The 19,064-nt window shown below is 48.6% G+C and overlaps 1 protein-coding gene across 1 annotated transcript in view; it reads left to right on the top strand.

Moving 5' to 3' along the window:
• Nucleotides 1–369: 369 nt before the first annotated feature.
• LOC124798239 (microtubule-associated protein RP/EB family member 1) overlaps nt 370–19,064 on the top strand; it is a 59,689-nt gene continuing 40,994 nt past the window's right edge. Inside the window, exons 1-3 of the mRNA XM_047261553.1 lie at nt 370–488; nt 1,367–1,530; nt 1,635–1,741. Of these exons, the coding sequence (XP_047117509.1) occupies nt 1,371–1,530; nt 1,635–1,741 (267 nt within the window). The 5' untranslated portion in view covers nt 370–488; nt 1,367–1,370. The remainder of the gene's footprint in view (nt 489–1,366; nt 1,531–1,634; nt 1,742–19,064) is intronic.

The following is a 19,064-nucleotide window of genomic DNA, read 5'->3' as shown; positions in this document are numbered from 1 at the left end:
AGATGTAAATGCAGAACATACGTATAAGTCTTGCTACCTCTTGTTTTAGTTCCCCTTGGTTCGTTGAGAATGATTATTGCTGCAGTGGCCTCATTATCACTCTTACCAATTTCAATGTAACAATCCCTCAAAGAAGTCAGATCAATTTATTGCCATTTGATCTACAACACTGTGTCATTGAGAATCGACCATAATATTGATGTGTCGGAGAATTACTCCCATGTTTTGTCATTATCTTGATATTCCGCCTAAAAAGACAAATTTGAAATTTAATTTTTTGTAAATTAGTAATATAGTATTTACATCGGCCGCTGGCTGTTGACACAAATGATGGGAGAATCATTATGTTGCTACTAAACTAGCGCCACCATGTAGGCCAAAGAGATCTACTAGTAGAGGTGCTCTGTGCTGCTGCAAGTACGTTGTCAGAGAACTTGTAAGAGGCAGGCATCGTGGTGTTGGTGAAAGCAACTGTATTTAGACGTTAGGTGGGTTGAATTTATAAAATTGTAATTGTAATGGCTAGAGACTCTCTCGGTTTTTTCGCTGTTTTTTACTTCCCGTAGCCATTGGTTCATTTTTGTGTGTTTACGAACGAAAGACAGTAGATAACAGCGATCGAGGAATATGACAGTTACTCTTCCTTTCGAATCCAGTGTGGTTTACAGATTACGGAAGCCGGTTGTTATTGCTTTTTTTGAGTGATTATTTGAGAGTGATGCGTTGGTCTGAAACAGTAGACACAAAGCCTTACCGTAATTTTTGTTTACTATTAGTAATTTAGTTTTCGATTGTAGGTTATTGACAGCTCCTTGGGTATACTTCCGTAATTACCTATTTAATATTCTGGTTGGTATGGGATTGGTAGTAACGAATATGGAAAAAATAGTTTTGTGATTTCCTGCCGTGCTTCGTGTTCACATTTCGACTAATTCCTCAAGATCCATTTAGTTCGTCGCATGCCCTCGCTTGGTTTATATCTCTCCGTTTAAACAGATATGAAATTTTTTAGTGCACATAATCTGAACAGTTTTCCATAGACCACATGAACACCTGCAGAAATGGTTATTTTTAATGGATTCCACGGTACACTTTGTTGCAACGGATTTGATTTCCTATATAAAATGTTCTTTTTTTTTTCTCTCAGATAAAGCTTCATCCTTTTTGCAGTTTTGCATGTTTTTGTGAGGATTGTGTTGTTGGTCTACCTTTCTTCTCAGATCGTTCAATGTGCAAAAGTTATTTACATGTCGTGTAACATTAATTTGAAGTTACGGGAAGGTATTCCGCTAAATACCGATAAAACGCATCGTATTTTTGTATTGTCTGTGGTGTCTATGATCGTCACATTAATTCTGCATTTCAGAGAGATGGCTGTCAATGTGTACTCGACTAACGTAACAGCAGACAACTTAAGTCGACATGATATGTTGGCTTGGGTAAATGACTGCTTGGCGTCGAGTTTTACGAAAATTGAGGAATTATGTACCGGCGCTGCCTATTGTCAGTTCATGGATATGCTATTTCCAGGTATTGTTGTTGGATAAGTGTTACTGACTTCCATTTAAATGAACTTGCCATGTGATTAAGGATCACAAGTATACATTGCTAAAATAATTTTTGGTTTCCTACAGGAAGTGTTATTATGAAAAGAATAAAATTCAAGACGAATCTAGAACATGAATATATCCAGAACTTCAAAATTTTGCAGGCTGCCTTTAAAAAGATGGGAGTTGATAAGGTAAATTGTTTGAAATCTTCAAAAATTGTGACATAACACAAAAATTGTTTTGTGGTGCTTGAATGTTTCTGAAGTAAGAAAGAAGTTGCAAACCAGGTGCAAAGTAGTTTCTGTTGTAGCCTCATCCATGTTCAATGAAATAGCCTCACCCACCTATGAAAAGCAGGTCGCAGGAGGATATTGAAAGAGAGTCAAACGTTTGCTCTTCTGCAGAAAGGTTACACTGCCTGATGTTAATTTTATAAAAGGATTTGGGACAAATTTTTTAAGACCGAACTGTTCCTATGCTATAAGCTAACTTGACATTAGTGTGGTGTCATAGTTAATGTAACACTTCACAAGGGTTTTCTAGGGGTAAACGTGAAATACTGGAACCCCATTGTTTTCTCTGTAGTTTGTGTAAGATTTATATTCGTAAGATGCATTGAAATAGTCATTGGAGGCTTGTCCATTATGTTGTAAAGGTACACTGAATTTACATTGCAGTTTCAATTTTTATGACATTTGCAGTAAACAGGGCACATACAGCATCGTTAGGCTATGCTACAGATCAGTCTGTTAGCCTAACATAATATTTCAAATTATCTGTCTTCACTAACTCGGGACCATATTATCGTGTATCCACCTAATTTGGGATTCTAGCTCCACTGAAAATCACTCTCACTACAGCTGAAGTGTCAGGTTGGGCTCACGATCACTGTCTTGCATTCAGTCCTTGCAGTTCGTAAGCAAATTATTAAGTTATGTTATTTGTATATGAAGCCATATCATCTCAGAATGTTCCTTCAGACATCACTATGTAAAGTTTTAATTCTAAATTGTACAGTGGTGTTGCTTATTTAGTCACATAATGTGGAATATGTTATGTTGTGGTAGATCCAGTTTGTGAATGATAAAGATTAACAAAAAGCAAAGTTAATTTCCATTCACATGTAGGTATTAGTGATGGAATTTTAGTAGAGTTGGACAGGGCTGGAGAAGGGAATAGGGTATGAACTTGCTAAACAAATTATTCTGTTCCTTTCAGATTTAGAAAATTCAAATCAGGATGATACGGTAGGGATTTGGACATTCTTATGCAAGGATACAGTGATATGTTATGATAGAGACAGTTGATATACAGTGTTTTAATCCAGACAGTTGGAATTTAGAGATGCACAAAAAAAAAATACTTCACTAGCTTTTGTGCTAAGAATCCTTTTTGGAGGAGGAGGAGGGGGGGGTGTGAGTGTATGTCTGCAATTTTGTGAATTGTTGCCTTCACTCCTTGATTATTTACATCCTACTGTAACTTTTCGTACCCTACTGACGTGTAGTGTTGATGATTAAGGGGGATGCAATTTTCCACTTGATTGGTGTAGCTGGTAGATGCTGCAGCTTGTGATGGGGGGAGGGGGGTGACACAGTCCACGTGTAACAATTATCAAGGCTTCAATAAAAACTTTCATTGTGCAGTTAGGAATAGCTAGGTGCAAATTTCTTCATTTATACTTTGTTAAAACTGTACTTGTGCAGAATCCAGTGCAGTCAGATATTAAATTCATAAACAATATTTTTATAGCAGCTGTTTGCTAACAAAAGATATTAGGAAAAGGATAGATTGCTACTCACAGTAAAAATTATCCGTTGAGCTGCCGACAGGTACAACGAGAAGACTATTACACATTATAGCTTTTGACCAAAGCTTTATTCAGCAAATGTGCACACGAGTGCAACCAGTGGAAGCTCCGAAAAGATTGTGACTGTCACATGAATAGCAATCTGGAGTGAGACAGAGAAAGGGGAGGGATAGCAGGGTATAGGTGGTGAGAGGAGAGTGCTGTATTGTGGGGCATGCAGGGATTAAACTCTGAGAGTTGCAGCTTCAGGAAGTGGGGTGGAAGACGGGATGCAGGAAAGAGGAAAGAACAGGTGGGTATATTGGCAGGGGGTAGCACACAAAGATGGTGAGGGAATGTGAAAAGGGAGCCGGTGATAAATGCAAAGGCATAGAGATATGCCCCCTGTGGCAAGAGGTTGGGATTGGAAATGGCATAGGGATAGACTACTTTGTTGTGGATGTTGTGTGGGCAATGGAGCACCACTTCAGGAGTGGTGGTAAGGATCTTGAGTAGGATGTCCCTCATTTCAGGGCAGGGTAATGGATAATGGAAACTCTGATGAAAGATGTGGTTTAGTTGTTCCAGTTTGGTGTGGTATTGGGTGACAGAGAGGGTATGCTTTTCTAGCCGCCCCCGGGGGAGGGGGGAGTTGTACAGGAAGTCGGTTTGCGGACTAGATGTGGGAGGGATAGTGCTGGTCTGTGAAGGCCTTACTGAGACCTTTAGCATACTGGGAAAGGGAGTTCTTGTCGCTGCAGATACTGTCCCTGGGTGACACGGCATATGGGTGAGACTTTTGAGTGTGGAAGAGATGGCAGCTGCCAAAATGCACATACTGTCAGTGGTTGGTGGGTTTAATGTTGACAGAGGTGTGGATGCAGCCATCAGAGCGGAGAAGGTTTACGTCTAGGAAGGTGGTATGGTGAATTGAGGACTGGATGTAGCCGTTGGAAGAGTTGTTGAGATTGTGATGTTTTGTCCTGAAGTCCATAGCATGAAGATATCATTATGAACCTGAACCAGACCAGGGGTTTGGGGTTTTGGGAAGCTAGTAAGGTTTCCTCTAGGTGGCCCATAAACAGGTTAGCGTAGGATGATGCCACGCAGGTGCCCATGGCTGTGCTATGGATTTGTTTGTATACTTTACCTTCAAAGGAGTAGTAGTTCTGTGTTAGGATGAAGTTAGTTATATGAATGAGGTAGCGATTCAGAGTCTGAAGGACATTGGGAAAGGTAGTGTTTAGTTGCGGCAAGACCATGGGCATGAGAGATGTTAGTGTATAGGGAGGTGGTGTCAAGTGACCAGTAGGGACCCAGGAGGTAAAGGGGTGGGGATGGTGGAGGAAGCAGTTGGTATCTTTGACATGGGAGGCTAGATTACAGATAGATAGATGGTGTTGGTCAATGAAGACTGAAATCCTTCATTGGGAGCACACTGACCAGCTAAAGTGAGTCATCCAGGATTGTTGGGTTTGTGAATTTTGGGGGTGCGTGTAAAAGGTGTGTGTGTGAGGTGTTTAGGGGTGATGAGGGAAATGGATTTAGGGGACAGATTCTGGGTGGATCCTAAGGCCTTAAACAGGGATAACTACATCTCCTTCGAAGAGGAGGTATACGAACAAATCTGCAGCACAACCCTGGGCACCCCCATAGCACTCAGCTCTGCCTGTTTATGGACCATGTGGAGGAAGACTTCATAGCCAGCCCAAACTCCAGGTCTGGTTCAGGTTCATTGACGATATCTTCATGATCTGGGCTCGAGGCCAAGACACCATATCCTCATTCCTTCACAACCTCAACATGTTCTTTCCCATCTGCTTCATCTGATTCTGGGCAGCCCAGTGTGTCACCATTCCTAGATCTTAATGGCTGCATCTCTGATGGCTGCATCCACACTTCTGTCCGTGTTAAAACCCACCAGCCACCAACAGTACCTGCATTTTGACAGATGCCATCCCTTCCACATCAAAAAATCCCTCCCACACAGTCTTGCCATGTGGGAATGACTTCTCTGCAGTGACAAGAACTCCCTTTCTTAATATGCAGAAGGTCTCACCAAGGCCTTCACAAATACGCGCTATCCCCCATACCTAGTCCGCAAACAATTACTCATGTCATGTCCCCACACAATCCTAATCGTCCCGCTACCCTGAAGAGCCAACTACAAAAGTGTGTCTTCTTTGTCACCCAACATGATTCTGGACTTGAACAACTGAACCTCGTTCTTTGTTAGGGTTCTGATTATCAATCATGATGCCCTGAAATGATGGATATACTATCAAACATCCTTCCCACACCTCGGAAAGGGGTGTTCTGTTGCCCACCCAGCCTCCTAATCCCAGGCCTCCCTCCTGCAGGTCCAGGGATTAGAATATGTCCTAGATGTTCCTGCCTGTCGTAAGAGGCAACTAAAAGGAGTCTCTCACATTTTGGCCTTTATGTGATGGTCCCCTGTAGGGTTTGATCTCCATTTTTCAAAATTTTCCCGAAGAGCGAACCAATTGAGGAAGGGTGCATCGTGTCCATCGTGCCTTGATATCTTTACTCCACTTTATTGTCGTCGCTCTGCAGTCCAGCTCATTCTCCATCTCTTGGGCGAGCACGCCTTCCTGGGTGCGTTTTCCACCATGTACTATGCAGTGTCACTTTTAGTGCCAACGATGACCATGGACTTCTTTGCACCTCATATCCAGTACGGTAGCCAGTCCGTTGTTGTGGGGCCACCATGTACCCTGTTTGTTGTAGCCCCTGACAACATAGGGACCACTCTGCTGATCCTTGTGCCGTTAACTCCCCACTTATGCCAAGTAGTAGATGCCCGTAATCCTGGGGCATCAGGACTCCCAGCAATGGCCATTCTGCCAGGTGGCCTTTGCTGCGGCTTGGTGGCGCCTGTGGTGAGGGCCGTTGGTCGGAATGGGTGGCATCAGGGTGGATGACGCACAATGAAGCATACTACGTCATCACTTGCCGGTGATCAAACAGTAGCAGTCTCTACGCGCTCAGTGTCTCAGTACAATGCAAGAAAGTACAACAGTAAATCATTCCCCTCCCTGGCCACACCAGGCTAAGGAAGGCAGCGAACCTTATTCACCCCAGTACCTCGTATGTACAAGATGAAACCACAGTTTTTTGTAGATCATTTAGAGGATAAGTTTGGGGAGGTGTAGGGCGTGTCCAAAATGCGATCTGGGTCAGTCTTGATAAAAAAAAGCATCCTCTGCCCAGTCACGGACTTTACTCACTTATAACAAGTTGGGATGTTTCTGTTACCATTGCGCCACATAAGAGCTTAAATATGGTCCAGGGTATTACCTTCCACGGGGACCTTCATTTGAGTCTGACGACAAGCTGCACACCAGTTTATATCAGCGAGGTGTTCATTTTGTGTGGCACGTCCATTGGGGTCAGAGGGATAATCAGGTTGCTACCAGTACCTTCATCTTGGCCTTCGAGGGTGACACCTTACCCGAGAACGTCAAGGTGATGGTCTACTGCTGTGATGTCAAGCCATATATCCCTCCCCGAAGCGGTGCTTTAAGTGCTGGAAGTTCAGCCATATGTCTTCACGCTGTACTTCCAGTGTCAAATGTCGAGATTGTGTACATCTATCACATCCCAATAATCCATGTGCCCTGCCTCCCATCTGTGTAAACTATGGAGAGCACAATTCACCTTCCCTGCAGGAGGCTCACGGTTCTTTTGTGAGTTTGTGCATGGCGAGCACAGGGCCCTGAGCTATTTCAGCCTTCCTTCTTTCCAGGGCTGCATGTTCTTGCCCTTCCCCTCCTTTCCTCTTCTTGCTCCTTCCCCTTCTCTCTCTCTCTCTCTCTCTCTCTCTCTCTCTCTCTCTCTCTCTCTCTCTCTCTCTCTCTCTCTCGGTGTCCTTATTTACATTGGCACCACTATCCTCCTGGTTATGTTGGTTTTGCAATTGGCTTTGTTGCATAATCACCTCATCCTTCTGGCATTCCCTGGTCCCCCTCTGGGGTTTGACCTCATTACTAAATTTCTATTCTGTAGTGTGAGCCATTTGGGGGAGAGCACCTTACCTAGTATCTCCGATGTGTGCCCTGCTAGTTCATTCCACCTTTCCTTTCACGTCGTCGTCTGATGCTAGGGTGCATAGCCGGCACGGTAGCCAGTCCGTGTGGTGGGGTCGCTATGTACCCTTTTGGTTGAGGCCCATGTACACACAGGGATCACACTTCTGATACCTGAATTGTTACCTCCTCATGTAAGCCTAGGAGTGGTTACTTGTCGTCCTGGAGCATTGGAACTTCAGGCAATGGCTGCTGTGCCAGATGGCCCTTGCTGTGGCTGGGTGGCACCCGTGGGGAGAGCCCCTGGTCGGAGTGGGTGGTATCAGGGCGGCGCTATGCAAATGAAACGCATACAGGTCCTGGCCGTTCTTATGCGGCCATCTCTCTGTGTGGAACTGATTGTTTTAGTGCTGCTTCTCCTGCCCCTTCGGCCTTCCCTTCCGTGGCTACCCCTGGGAGGAGGGTCAGGCCCGTCGGCTAGGGGCAAAACCTTTCCCCCGCCATCTGGTTTGCACCAGGACTGATGGGGATACTTCACCATCACTAAACTTTTATTTTTTGTGGATCACATTGAAGACAAGTTTGGTGAAGTGGACACACTGAGCAAGATGCGGTCATGTTCGTTGTTGATCAAAACTACTTCAGCTGCCCAGTCTGCGGCCCTTCGTGCCTGTAACCATCTTGGTGCAATTCCTGTGTCCATTACCCTCCGCCCCCCCCCCCCCCCCCACCCCCCACCCAATCAGTCTCTAAATATGGTTCAAGGTGTGATTTTTCACAGGGACATCATCCATCAAACTTATGAAGAACTTCGGGACAATCTCGGATGAGGGGGGTGTTCACTTTGTTTGGCGTGTTCAGAAGGGTCTGAAGGACAACTGCTATGATACTGGTGCCTTTATCCAGTCCTTTGAAGGGGATACCCTCCCTGAGAAAGTAAAGATTATGGTTTATCGATGTGACGTGAAGCCGTACATCCCACCACCTATGAGGTGTTTTAAGTGCTTGTGTTTTGGAAACAAGTCTTCCCGCTGTTTGCAGGCCCCTCTCTGTGGTGACTGCGGATGTCAACTCCATGAGGAAAGTTTGTGTGTTCCCCCTCGTGTGTGTGTGTGTGTGTGTGTGTGTGTGTGTGTGTGTGTGTGTGTGTGTGTGTGTTTTAATTATCATGGCAATCATTCTCCACGCTCACCAGATTGCCCAATATATAAGAAGGAAAAGAAGGTACAGGAGTATAAGTCCCTTGGTCGTCTAACCTACAATGAGGCTCGTAAGAAGTATGCATGCCTTCACCCTGTGTCCATGACGTCTAGTTCTGCTTTAGTTACACCTTCACCTCTTCCTTACCGCAGTCCCGAACCCTTCTCTTCCCCCCATCCCCTGCGGTTCCCACACCCTCTCCTCCAGGTGCCGCTCCCTCCCCCCACACAGCGAAGTGTCCCACTTCTTTGGCGTCTGCCGGTCAAGCGCGCCCCTCCCGGCATACCCCTTCCTGGCACCTTCCAGGCCAAAGGTCTGCTGCCATGCGACAACTGTGAGAACCATGGTCTGTGGACCCCAGGTCGCCCGAACTGCCCCCCCCCCCCCCCCCCCCCCGCCATCTTGCTGCAGCTGGCTCCTTTATGCCGCACAGCCCCCCTCGATCTCAATAGAAGAAGAAGAAGAAGAAACATAAGTCCCGAGACAAGGAGCCTGTGGTTTCACCAGAGGTCCCATCCCTGGCTTCGCAACCTGATTCTGACCTGTTGTTCATGGATGTCGCCCCCTGCTTGTCGGTGACCGGTAGTGACCTGGCGGCATGACTGGCTTTAGCCTGTTCAACTCCCATTTGAATCATCGTTCTGTAGTTATCCAATGAAATTGTAATGAATATTACCGTCACCTTCTGGAGTTGAAATCCATTATTTCGTCTTACTCTGCAGCTTGCGTGGTTCTACAGGAATCTCATTTTACTGATCACTCACCAACCTTCCGCAGGTTCCGTGCTTTCTGTTGAAATCGGGTTGGCCCCCTGCGGGCCTCTGGTGGTGTTTGTACGTTGGTCCATACAGACTTTGGTAGCACGTGGATTCCTCTTCAAACTACATTGGAAGCGGTTGCTGTTAGGGTCCACCTGGATTCTGAGGTCACAGTTTGCAATCTTTATCTCCCCCCTGACAGGACTCTTACACCTGCTGCCTTAACTGCTCTTCTTCAGCAACTTCCTTCTCCCTTCCTCCTCCTCGGGGATTTTAATGTTCATCTTCCCTTGTTGAGCAGTGCATTTCCATCTAGACGAGGTCTTCTCATAAACCAGTTTCGTGCAGACCATGACTTGTGTCTTTTTAATGATGGCTCTCAAACTCATTTTAGGTCCGGTCATGGTACCTTTTCTGCCATTGATCTTTCTCTTTCTTCTCCCTCCCTCCTCCCTTCATTGCACTGGTCGCCACACGACGACCTTTGTGATAGTGATCATTTCCTGTTGATTCTCTCGCTCCCTTTCCGCTCACTGATGGACAGGTTACATCGTTGGTCTTTCCTACGCGCCGATTGGCCTCTGTACACTGCACAGGTCGTGTTTTCTCCCTCTTTGTCGGGTTGTATTGATGACGTCCTACGTGACGTATCTGACGTGATTGTTCACGCTGCTAGCCTTGCTGTACCGTGCTCATCTGGACCATTTCACCACCGGCAAGTCCCGTGGTGGAGTACGGCCATTGCCATCCATGCTTGCTGTCGAGCTTTGCAACACCTTAAGAGGCACCCATCCGTTGCCAACCTCATTACCTTTAAATGCCTTTGCGCTAAAGCCCATTACTTAATCAAACAGAGCAAACGGATGTGTTGGGAACGCTTTGTTTCTTTCCTCGGTTCTACTGTCCCTAAGTCACGGGTATGCGCTACACTTCGCTCACTCAAAGGTTGCCATCGGCAGTACACCCTCCCAGGCCTTCACCTCCTGGATGGCCTTTGCACGGACCCGATGACTCTCACGGAACATCTTTTGACCCATTTTGCATCAGCATCAGCCTCCTATCTGGCTGCTTTCCTTCACCAGAAACAGTGGGCCGAAGCTTCCGCCTTATGTTTTACCCCTTGTCAGTCAGAATCTTACAACAAACCTTTTACTGAATGGAAACTCCTTCCCGCACTTTCTTCTTCTCATGATACGGCCCCTGGCCCAGACTCCATTCATAACCAACTGCTTCAACATCTCAGAGCTCCACAACGGCAGCATCTTCTCCGGGTGTTAAGCCGTATTTGGCTCCAGGGTGACTTCCCTTCTCAGGGAGGGATAGCATCGTGGTTCCTGTCCTTAAGCCTGGTAAGTACCCTCTGTTTGTCAAAAGCTATCGGCTAATCAGTCTGACAAATGTCGTTTGCAAGTTACTTGAATGGATGGTAGCCCGTCAGCTCAATTTGGGTCCTCGAGATCTATTGTCCCCTTACCAGTACACCCCCCCCCCCCCCCCTCCCCGGGTCTGGGGGTAAGAATAGGCCCGCGGTATTCCTGCCTGTCGTAAGAGGCGACTAAAAGGAGTCTCAAAAGTTTCGGTCTTATGTGAGGGCCCCCTGTCGTGTTTGACCTCCATATCTCAAAATTCTTCCGAAGAGCAAGCAGATTGGGGAAGGGCGCCTTACTTGGTGCATTGTGTCCATCTTGCGGTCAGACCTTTCACCAGCTTATTCGTCGTTGCATTGCAGTCCTGTCCGCTCTCCATCTCTTGGGCATGGATACGTTCCTGCGTGCACTTTCTGCCATGCGCTGTGCAGTTGCCGCTTTCTGCACTGACGGCGACCATGGACCACATGTCACCTAACATCCGGCATGGTAGCTAGTCCGTTTGGTGGGGCTGCCATGTACCCTGTTGGTTGTAGCCCCCTGACAACTCATGGATCGCTCTACTGATGCCTGCACCATTTACTCTCCATGTGTGCCAAGGAGTAGATGCCCATCTCTCTGGGGCATCAGGACTCCCGGCAATGGCCATCCTGCCAGGTGGCCCTTGCTGTGGCTGGGTCGCGCCTATGGGGAGGTCCCTTGGTTGGAGTAGGTGACATCAGGGTGGATGACACGCAATGAAGCGTGGCAAATCATCTCGTGCTGCCACCAGCAGTCTCTAAGTGTTTGAGGGCTCATTTTAAAACTAATGTGTATGACTCCAAATCGTTCCCCTCCCTGGTCACACCATGGGAGGAATGAAAGGCTATGAATGACAATGAAACGTATTCACCCCGGTATCTCGTCTGTACCAGAGCTGATGGTGAATCCTTTGTATCTGTGAAGCCTCAGTTCTTTGTAGAACATTTAGAGGCCAAGTTCGGGGAGGTGGAGGGCTTGTCCAAAATGCGGTCCGGTTCAGTCGTGATAAAAACAGCATCCTCTGCGCGGTCACGGGTGTTGCTCACTTGTAAGAAGCTGGGGGATGTTTCAGTTACTATCACACCCCATAAAAGCTTAAATATGGTCCAGGGCATTATTTTCCACAGGGATCTCCTTTTAAAGTCAGATGACGAGCTGCGCGCAAACTTAGGGCGACGAGGTGTCCATTTCGTCCGGCGTGTCCACCGGGGTCCGAGGGATCATAAAGTTGCCACTGGTGCCTTCATCTTGACCTTCGAGGGTGACGCATTACCTGAGAAGGTCAAGGTGATGGTCTACTGTTGTGATGTAAAGCCATATATCCCTACCCCAATACGGTGCTCAAAGTGTTGGAAGTTTGGCCATATGTCTTCACGCTGTGCTTCCAGCCTGATGTCGCGATTGTGGTCGTCCATCCCATCCTGATGCTCAATGTTCTCCGCCTCCCATCTGTGTCAGCTGCGGAGAGCACCATTCCCCTTGCTCGCCGGACTGTCCGATTGTGCAGAAGGAAAGGAAAATAATGGAAATAAAAACCCTGGACCGACTGACCTACACGGAGGCTAACCGAAATTTGAACGGCTTCATCCCGTGCGCATGGTGTCTTCTTATGCTGCCACTGTCACTCCTGCAACAGTTCCATCAGCTGCAACACTTCCAGTCAGCTCTGAGTCGAAGGACCACACCTGCCCCCTTGATGGTGGGGGCACTTCACTCCCTGTTGCTAATGCTCCATCTACTTCAGGAGCCCCCCCTCCCCCAACCATCGGGGACATCAGTTCCCCCTTCCCAGCTGGAGAAGCGTAAGACTTCTTCGGCTCCTCTTGCCAGGAAGGGGTCCCTTGGGGACCTCCCTTCGCAAGTTCCGACCAGCGGAAAAGCGGACACCCGCACGTGGCTGAAACAACCACCGATTGCTGGTTGTAGGGCCTCACGGTCGTCGTCTGTTCCTGAGACTGACCCAGTGAAGCCCTCCTAGCCTGAACCACTGAAGACACAACGCGAGACGCAGAAGAAGAAAAAGGTTCCCAAGAATCCCGACATTGCAGTGGCACCCGTCCCACCGCTTCCTACAAGCTCAACGTCGGAGGATGAGGTTGAGCGTCTGGCGTCTGCTGAAGACCTGGATCTCGCCGGACCCTCCGACGCAACGGATGTCGGTCGCGCGGGTACTGAACCAGTGGCAGCAAGTGACCCAGTGGCGTAATCTGCCTCCCCAGTCCCTTCACGCCTTTCTCAGCCGTGGACAATATCATCCTCCAGTGGAACTGCAGTGGTTTCTTCCACCATCTTGCTGAGCTCCGACAACTTATCAGCCTTCACCCTTTCCTCTGCATTGCTCTCCAAGTAACTTGGTTTCCGGCAATGTGAACCCCAGCCCTCCGTGGGTATCAGGGTTATTATAGAAACTGGGCCGGTTATGAAAGGGTATCTGGTGGTGTCTGCATCTACATCCTTCACTCCCTTCACAGAGAGTCTGTCCCTCTACAAACACCTTTAGAGGCTGTCGCTGTCCAGGTGTGGATGCCACAGGCTGTTTACTATCTGCAGTCTTTATCTTCCACTGGATGGTGATGTCCCACAGCATGTCCTGGCTGAGCTGATAGCCCAATTGCCGCCACCTTTCCTGTTACTGGGCGACTTAAATGCCCATAACCCTCTGTGGGGTGGGTCAGCGGCAACAGGTCGAGGTGCCACTGTTGAACATGTATTGACACAGCTCGGCTTTTCCATTTTAAATGATGGTGCCTTCACACATTTCAGTGTGGCGCATAGTACATACTCAGCCATCGACCTTTCGATCTGCAGCCCTATCCCCTTACCGTCTGTCCGATGGAGTGTGCATGACGACCTGTGTGGCAGTGACCACTTTCCGATCTTTCTGTCACTGCACAGCGTCACTCCTCTTGGTGCCCTTGCAAATGTGCTATGAATAAGGCTGACTGGGACTTGTTCTCCTCCATGGCCGCTATTGCGCCTCTTTTTAATGAAGCCATTGATGCGGTGGTTCACTTGGTCAGCACTGACATAGTTACTGCCGCAGAATCTGCCATTCCCTGTTCTTCTGGGTCCCCTCGGCGGACGAGAGTGCCTTGGTGGTTGCCTGCGATCGCCGAGGCGATTAAAGATTGCAGGCAGGCGCTCCAGCGTCACTAGCGGCATCTATCTTTAGAAAACCTTATTGCCTTTAAACGGCTCCGTGTGCAGGCACGCCGCATCATTCGCCAACACAAGCAGGAGTGCTGGGAACGGTATGTCTCCACCATTGGCCTCCATATCTCTCCATCGCAGGTCTGGGCCAAGATTAGATGCCTCTGCCCTGTCACTGAATGGAACAGTTTGTTCTGACCCTGAGCTCATTGCAAACCACTTAGCAGACCGTTTTGCTCTCAGTTCCGCTTCTGTGAATTACCCGCTGGCCTTCCACTCCATTAAGGAGCGCATGGTGAGCTGGCGGTTGAGTTGGGTACTTGAGTCTCGGGGCCTTCTGGCTCCGTCTCAGGGTGGGTTCTATAAAGGCCGCTCTGCCACCAACAATCTGGTGAGCCTGAAGTCAGCCATCCGTACGGCCTTTGCCCACCATCAGCACCTTGTCGCCGTCTTTTTCGACATGCGGAAGGCGTACGATACGGCATGGCACCATCACATCCTCTCTACGCGTCATGTTGAGGTCTTCGGGGTCCACTGCAGATTTTCCTACGAAATTTTCTGTCGCATTGTACTTTCCGCGTGCAAGTCGCGGCCTCCCATAGTTCCTCCCGAGTTCAGGAGAACGGGGTACCATAGGAATCAGTCCTCAGTGTTTGCCTGTTTTTAATTGCAATTAACGGGCTTGCTGCGGCAGTGGGAAGGTCTGTCTCAGCTTCCTTGTATGCTGGCGACTTCCGCCTCTACTATAGCTCCATTGGCATTGCAGCTGCTGAACGTCAGCTGCAGGGCGCTATCCGCAAGGTGCAGTTTTGGGCTGTAGCGCATGGCTTCCAGTTTTCAGCTGCCATGACCTGTGTTAGGCATTTCTGCCGGCGACGAACAGTTCTCCCTGAGCTGCGGATTTACCTTGCCGGCAAACTTTCTGCTGTGGTGGACACACATCGGTTTTTGAGTGTGGTTTTTGATGCCCGGTTGACTTGGGTCCCACATGTTCGGCAGCTTAAACAGATGTGTTGGTGGCATCTTAATGCTCTGCGATGCTTGAGCCACACCAGCTGGGACGCCGACCGCTCTACCCTCTTACGGCTCTACCAGGCGTTAATCCAGTCCCGTCTGGATTATGGGAGCCTGGCTTATGGTTCAGCATCCCCTTCTGCATTGCGGGTGCTGGACCCAATCTTTCACAACGGGATATGACTTGCCACTGGTGCTTTCCAGACCAGCCCTGTGAACAGCTTTCTTTTGGAGGCAGGTGTCCCTCCACTGCAGTTACAGTGCAAACGTTTACTGGCTGCTTATGCTGTACATGTTTGTAGCTTGCCCGGGCATCCTAATTGTCGTCTCCTGTTCCCTCGGTCAGTCGTCCATCTCCCAGAACGTCGGCCCCGGTCGGGTTGTACGATCGCGGTCCGCGTCGGAGAGCTTGTCTCCGGGCTTGGGGTTTTCCTCTTCCACCTCCTTTCCGGGCCCCTCTGCGTACGCCCCCGTGGTGTGTGCCTAGCCCTTGCCTTCAGCTCGAATTGGCACAGGGCCCGAAGGACTCAGTCCCTCCGGAGGCCTTCCGCCGCCGCTTTCTTTCCATCCTTGCCACGTATCAGGGCTCTGGCATTGTTTACACTGACGGTTCGGTGGTTGCTGGTCGTGTCGGTTATGCTCTTACTCTAGGGGACCATTACGAACAATATTCAATATTTATTGCCGGCTGGCTGCAGCGTTTTCACTGCTTAGCTGGTCGCCATCTTTTGTGCCCTAGAGTATATCCGCTCCTGCTCAGGTGAGTCCTTCGTTATCTGTAGCGACTCCCTGAGCAGTTTACGAGCTATCGACCAGTGCTTCCCTTGCTCTCGTCTGATGATGGCTGTCCAGGAGTCCCTCCATACTCTTGCCCATTGCGGCCGCTCCATGGTCTTTGTGTGGACCCCAGGCCATGTTGGGATACTCGGCAATGAACATGTTGACAGCCTGGCCAAACAGGCCACCAGTAAACCATTTCCGGAAATTGGCCTCCTGGAGACTGATTTGCGAGCGACCTTACGCCGCAAAGTTTTCCAACTTTGGGACACTGAATGGCGCAACCTGACCACGCCAAACAAAGTCACTCCTATCAAGGAGACGACGACTGTGTGGTGGTCATCCATGCGGGTCTCTCGCAAGGAGTCTGTTGTCCTCTGCCGGCTGCACATTGGGCACACAAGGTTGACGCATGGCCACTTATTGTGCTGTGAGGACCCACCTCTATGTCGCTGCGGATCCGTTTTGACGGTGGTCCACATTTTGTTGGAGTGCCCCATTTAGCTGTGTTCAGGCAGACGTTCGCGCTGCCTGACACGCTCCCTGCCCTTTTAACAAATGACACTGCCATGGCAGATTTAGTTTTGCGTTTTATTTGAGCAGGGGGTTTTTGTCATGTAATCTGAGTGTTAGTTACGGTGGTTTTTTTTTTTTTTTTTTTTTTTTTTTTTTTTTTTTTTTTTTTTTTTTTTTTTTTTTTTTTTCCCCTGGCCTTTGGCCTAAGGTTTTGGACTGAGTTTTAGTGTGTTTCTCGGTGGTTGTCTTTTCCTTTTTTATCTCTATGGTCAGCCAACCACTGTCACACTCTGCGTGATTTTAATTCGTTTTGTCTGCTCTCTGTCTGCGTCTTTCTTGTCCTGTGTCTTCTGTTGTCGTCTCCATTCTTTGTTTTTATTCTGTGTGGGTGTTTGCAGTTCTGGAAAAAGGGACCGATGACCATCGCAGTCTGGTCCCTTCAATCTCACAAACCGACCAACCCTTACCATTGTGGCTTCCGGGAGGGAAGGTCTCCGATCATTTACTTCACTTGGAATCCGCAGTTCGGCAGGCATTTTCCCAGTGCCACCATTTGGTTGTAGTATTTTTCGACCTTCGCAAGGCCTATGAAACGGCTTGGCGCCATCACATCTTACTTACATTTCCTCGGTGGGGTCTTCAGGGCCCACTCCCGATGTTTATCTGCCAGTTCCTGTTCCATCGGTCATTCAGGGTTCGTGTTGGTACTGTTTTTAGTTCCCCATGGACCCAGCTGAATGGCATCCCACAGGGTTCGGTATTGAGTGTACTTCTTTTCCTCATTGCTATCGATGGACTTGTGGCCTCTGTCGGTCCTTTGGTCGCCCCTGCTCTGTATGTGGATGATTTCTGCATTTGGGTTAGTTCCTCTTCGATGGCCTCTGCAGAGCGGCAGCTCCAGGGAGCTATACGGTGTGCCTCTGCATGGACCCTTTCAAATGGGCTCCAGTTCTCTCCTTTAAAATCATGGGTGGTCCACTTCCGTTGCTGTACTACGATCCACCCCAATCAGGAGCTCTATCTCGATGCACAACGATTACCTGTAGTCCCACAGTTCCGTTTCCCGGGTCTTCTTTTCAACAACAAGCTCACTTAGCTGCCTCATATCAGACTTCTGAAGGTAGGGTGTTTCCGTAAACTCAATGTCCTTTGCTCCCTAGCCCATACTTCTTGGGGTGCGGACCACTCCATCCTTCTCCGCCTTTATCAGGCTTTAGTGCTGTCTCGCTTGGACTGTGGTTGTCAAGTTTATGGTCGTCTGCTCCTTCCACACTGCAACTGCTGGATCCGATCCACCATCGTGGTATCCGTTTGGCCACTGGTGCTTTCCCTACTAGCCCTGTTGAGTCTCCTGGTTGAAGCTGGACTCCCCCCCTCCTTTCTGTTCGGCGGTCCCAGCTTCTGGTTTCTTATGCAATCGCTGTCCGTTCCTCTCCCACTCATCCTTCCTGTTCTATCCTGTTCCCAGACCATGGACGTCACCCACTTGATTCCCACCCTCGGGTGGGTTTACCGGTTGGGCTCCACCTTGTGTCTCTTTGCCATGATTTTCAGCTTCCTTCTTTGTCCTGTCTCCCACACTCCCTTCCCAACACTCTCCCTTGGTTCACTCCTCGGCCTTGAATTCGGATGGATCTCCGCCGAGGTCCGAAAGATTCCATTTCCCCGATGGTGTTCCATTGTTTCTTCCGCCAAATTTTATGGTAGTTTTGGGATGCTATTGTTTTTTACACTGATGATGGCTCTAAATCTGCTGATCGTGAAGGATATGCCTTCACATCCTCTGTTGGCACAGAAAATCATCTCCTGCCACCTGCATGTGGAGTGTTTACTGTGGAATTGATGGCAATCTCCCAAGCCCTTACCTTTATTAAACAGTCCTAACACAACTGCGTTTTGTTATGTACGGACTCAATGAGTGGCCTTCTGGCTATTGACTGGTATTTTTCGCGCCATCCCTTGGTCTCAGCTATCCATGACCATGTCGCTGATCTTCACCGTGCTGCTTGTTCTGTTGACTTCCTTTGGGTCCCTGGCCATGTGGGGTATCCCAGGTTAATGAGCTTGCTAATTGTTTGGCTGGGGGAGGTGTTACTTACCCCCCCCCCCCCCCCCCCATTCTCTGCAACCCCTCCTGCTGCGGATTTACGGCTTCACATCAAAAATCCCACTTCGCACAATCATGGGCCAACTCTTGGAAGACTACCTCACTGTGTAATAAACTTCGTGCGATTAAGGTGACACAGTCCTGTGGCGTTCTTCATTCCGCCTCGCCCGAAAGGCCTCGACCACCCTGTGTCGTCTCTGCATCGGCCATACCAGGCTGACCCTTGTTTCTCTTTTGCGTAATGAGCCACCCCCACTTTGTAGTTGTGGAGCCTTCCAGTTAGTAGCCCACATTTTGGTGGAATGCCCCCTCCTTTTGGCTCTGTGTACTAAATACAGTCTTCCCTGCATTTTACCTTTAATGTTGGCTGATTATTCCTGGATGGTCGAACTGTTTCTCAGTTTCCTCCGTGAAAGTGGTTTTCATTCTCAGTTTTAAGGTTTTTAATCTCACTCTGGTGTTGGGGCAGGGCTGTGAGGGTTGGGGTGTCTCCCACTGTAAGCTGTGTTTGGAGATTCCAGACTCCCCTCCCTGGCCAAGATCCTCTTTTCTTTCCCTTTTACTCTGTTTTTATCACTCTTTATAATTGGTTAGTCTCCTTTTCCCAAACGCACTTCTACATTCTAGCAGTTGAACAACTTTAAATAGCAGGTGGTCTTGCTTCTACTGCTTCAGAGGTGGGCCTTTACTGCCTCTAACATAGCCTTGGGGTTGCTCTCTTGCTGACTTCCCTTATGTTGTTTTTACCATTGACGATACTACTGCACTT

This window comes from Schistocerca piceifrons, chromosome 5 (assembly GCF_021461385.2).
Source record: "Schistocerca piceifrons isolate TAMUIC-IGC-003096 chromosome 5, iqSchPice1.1, whole genome shotgun sequence".
In the NCBI taxonomy this organism is placed as follows: Eukaryota; Metazoa; Arthropoda; class Insecta; order Orthoptera; family Acrididae; genus Schistocerca; species Schistocerca piceifrons.
The sequence above is the reverse complement of the archived record's forward strand: the minus strand, read 5'-3'. Positions and strand labels throughout refer to the sequence as shown.